General features: G+C 40.4%; 1 protein-coding gene across 1 annotated transcript; it reads left to right on the top strand.

Annotated features, from left to right (window-relative positions):
* The first annotated feature begins 1,089 nt into the window (after positions 1 to 1,089).
* LOC120118384 (dof zinc finger protein DOF5.6-like) lies at positions 1,090 to 2,085 on the top strand. Its single transcript, XM_039138420.1, has 2 exons — positions 1,090 to 1,191; positions 1,296 to 2,085. The coding sequence occupies exons 1-2, from the start codon at positions 1,150 to 1,152 to the stop codon at positions 1,965 to 1,967; spliced, it is 714 nt and encodes a 237-aa protein (XP_038994351.1). The 5' UTR covers positions 1,090 to 1,149; the 3' UTR covers positions 1,968 to 2,085.

Below are 2,085 nucleotides of genomic sequence, written 5' to 3'. Positions count from 1 at the left end.
AAAAAACGCATGTCTATATTTCATTGACAAATATGTTGTACAAAATTTAAGACGAATTTCAACACCGAGCACCATGAAATTAGCTACTTAATGAAATAATAAATGATTGGTTATTGCGCCTTTTGTTATGATTGGAAGATGATTGTTTGTCCTGAAACAAAAGAAAAAAGGGGTTAGATGCTAAAGGAAAATTAATGATGAATTTTACTGTGTGGACCATGGCGAGGTGAGTTGAAGGCTGAAGCGTGAGGCACTTGTTCACCTGTCAGTTTGTACTTTTGGTGCCTCGAGGTTAAGTGTGATGGTGAAGCTGGTTACAAAGAATCTCATGAGTCATGTTGTAGATATCAAGTCCTGTATTTCAATATGTGAATCCAAAGCTCCCTGCCTGACTGCACCCTGCCTAACTGCACCCTGCAGGTGTGAAGAATTTTGATTTAAGCTCCGTATCTTGGGCCACTTCTTTTTATATAAGACAATGTCCTACTGTCAGCATTATTTCAGATTAATTATATAAGACAATGTCCTACTGTCAGCACTATTTCAGATTAATTATATAAGACAATGTCCTACCGTCTCAATTGAACTTCAAATTTAATAGCGCCCAACTTTGTTTCAGACAAACTAAACTCTGTTTATTCGGGTAATTAGGAGAAGCAGAGCAAATCTGCAGTTGGAGGTGGGGACAGCAGAATTTATTCTTTGCTTGTAGTAGAATTAGTAATAGGCCCCGCAAGTAGAATTAGTAATATTATTCTGTTTTAATGAAAACATAATGTGACGCCCACTGCCGTTATTTCTGACGGACCCTTCAGATATTTGCCAGTCAAGGATAAGTGGCCCCCCCTGTCCCTCCCATTTCTACACCATCGGACTCACCAGGGATTTCATTTCTGGGAATTTACATACAACAATCTTCTGAAATAATAATACAATCATCAATATTCCCTTACTTCAAATTTGATAATCCCTATTCCCTACTACTACATCTGTACATAACCAAATACTCTACACTATACGGTTGTGGTGCCTTTTTCTTCCTTTTTATTCACACCCTCCCTCCTCACAAACCATTCCATTTCTGCTCTATTTATAACCGAGACTCGTTTGTTTTCCTTTGCATATTCGGTATTCAGCTGTTTTTATTCAATGGACCTGCGAGTTTGCATGGATTCATCTGACTGGCTTCAGGTATGCAGCTATTAACCCAGTAGAATTAATGCTTTGTTTTCTTGGTTGAAACAATGAGCATTATCAAGTTAGTTTGTGTATAATTAATTAAATTAATGTTTTAGGGGACGGAGTCTGAGATAGATTGTTCATCACTATCGGGGGATATACTGACATGCTCGAGGCCGTTGGTCGAAAGGAGGCTAAGACCCCCGCATGAGGAAGTTGTCAAGTGCCCCAGGTGTGAGTCCACGCACACCAAATTTTGCTACTACAACAATTACAGCCTTTCCCAGCCCAGGTACTTCTGCAAGACTTGTAGGAGGTACTGGACCAAGGGAGGCACGCTCAGGAACATTCCTGTTGGTGGTGGCTGTAGAAAGAAGAAGAAATTTTCTTCGTCCAAAAAGTCCACTCCATCCATCAACATTGCTGGATCAACCACTTGTCATCTTCAGCTCGCTAATTTCCCTGAAATGCACGCCAACTTCATGGGGGGAAACACCTACAATTCTCTGCTGGAATATCCAATGCCCATTGATTTCACGGAGAGTAAGTTGGAAGCCATTGCCAGGAACTATGATTTTATGGGGAATGGTACCGAGGTTGAGGGAGATATGGGTCATGGGCTCTGCTCTCCATATGGGATGTCCATTGACGATTGTACATTCATGGACAGGATGATGCTTCCTTGTAATGATGCAAATGAAAATGTGAAACCCAACAACAAACTGCTGTCCGATGCCGGATACATCAACAGCTTGGGATCATGGAGTGGAGTGATGCATATTCATTAGTTTCATCTCTGCAATCAGCTACTACCTACTTAAAATCCTGGAGGCAGCTCAAAATGACTGAATTATATATATAGTATCACAATGCATCTGTTTCTGATGTTATTTCGAGCAAGTTATA

The sequence above is a fragment of the Hibiscus syriacus genome, unplaced genomic scaffold (assembly GCF_006381635.1).
Source record: "Hibiscus syriacus cultivar Baekdansim isolate YM2019G1 unplaced genomic scaffold, ASM638163v2 tig00110328_pilon, whole genome shotgun sequence".
NCBI classification, from domain to species: domain Eukaryota; kingdom Viridiplantae; phylum Streptophyta; class Magnoliopsida; order Malvales; family Malvaceae; genus Hibiscus; species Hibiscus syriacus.
This window is presented reverse-complemented; position numbering and strand designations above follow the sequence as displayed.

Excerpts from the sequence above, each read along its gene's own strand:
- LOC120118384 (XM_039138420.1), top strand. The coding sequence starts at position 1,150 with ATGGACCTGCGAGTTTGCATGGATTCATCTGACTGGCTTCAG. Across the intron at positions 1,192-1,295 it reads ATTCATCTGACTGGCTTCAG|GGGACGGAGTCTGAGATAGA; the intron begins GTATGCAGCTAT and ends TTAATGTTTTAG.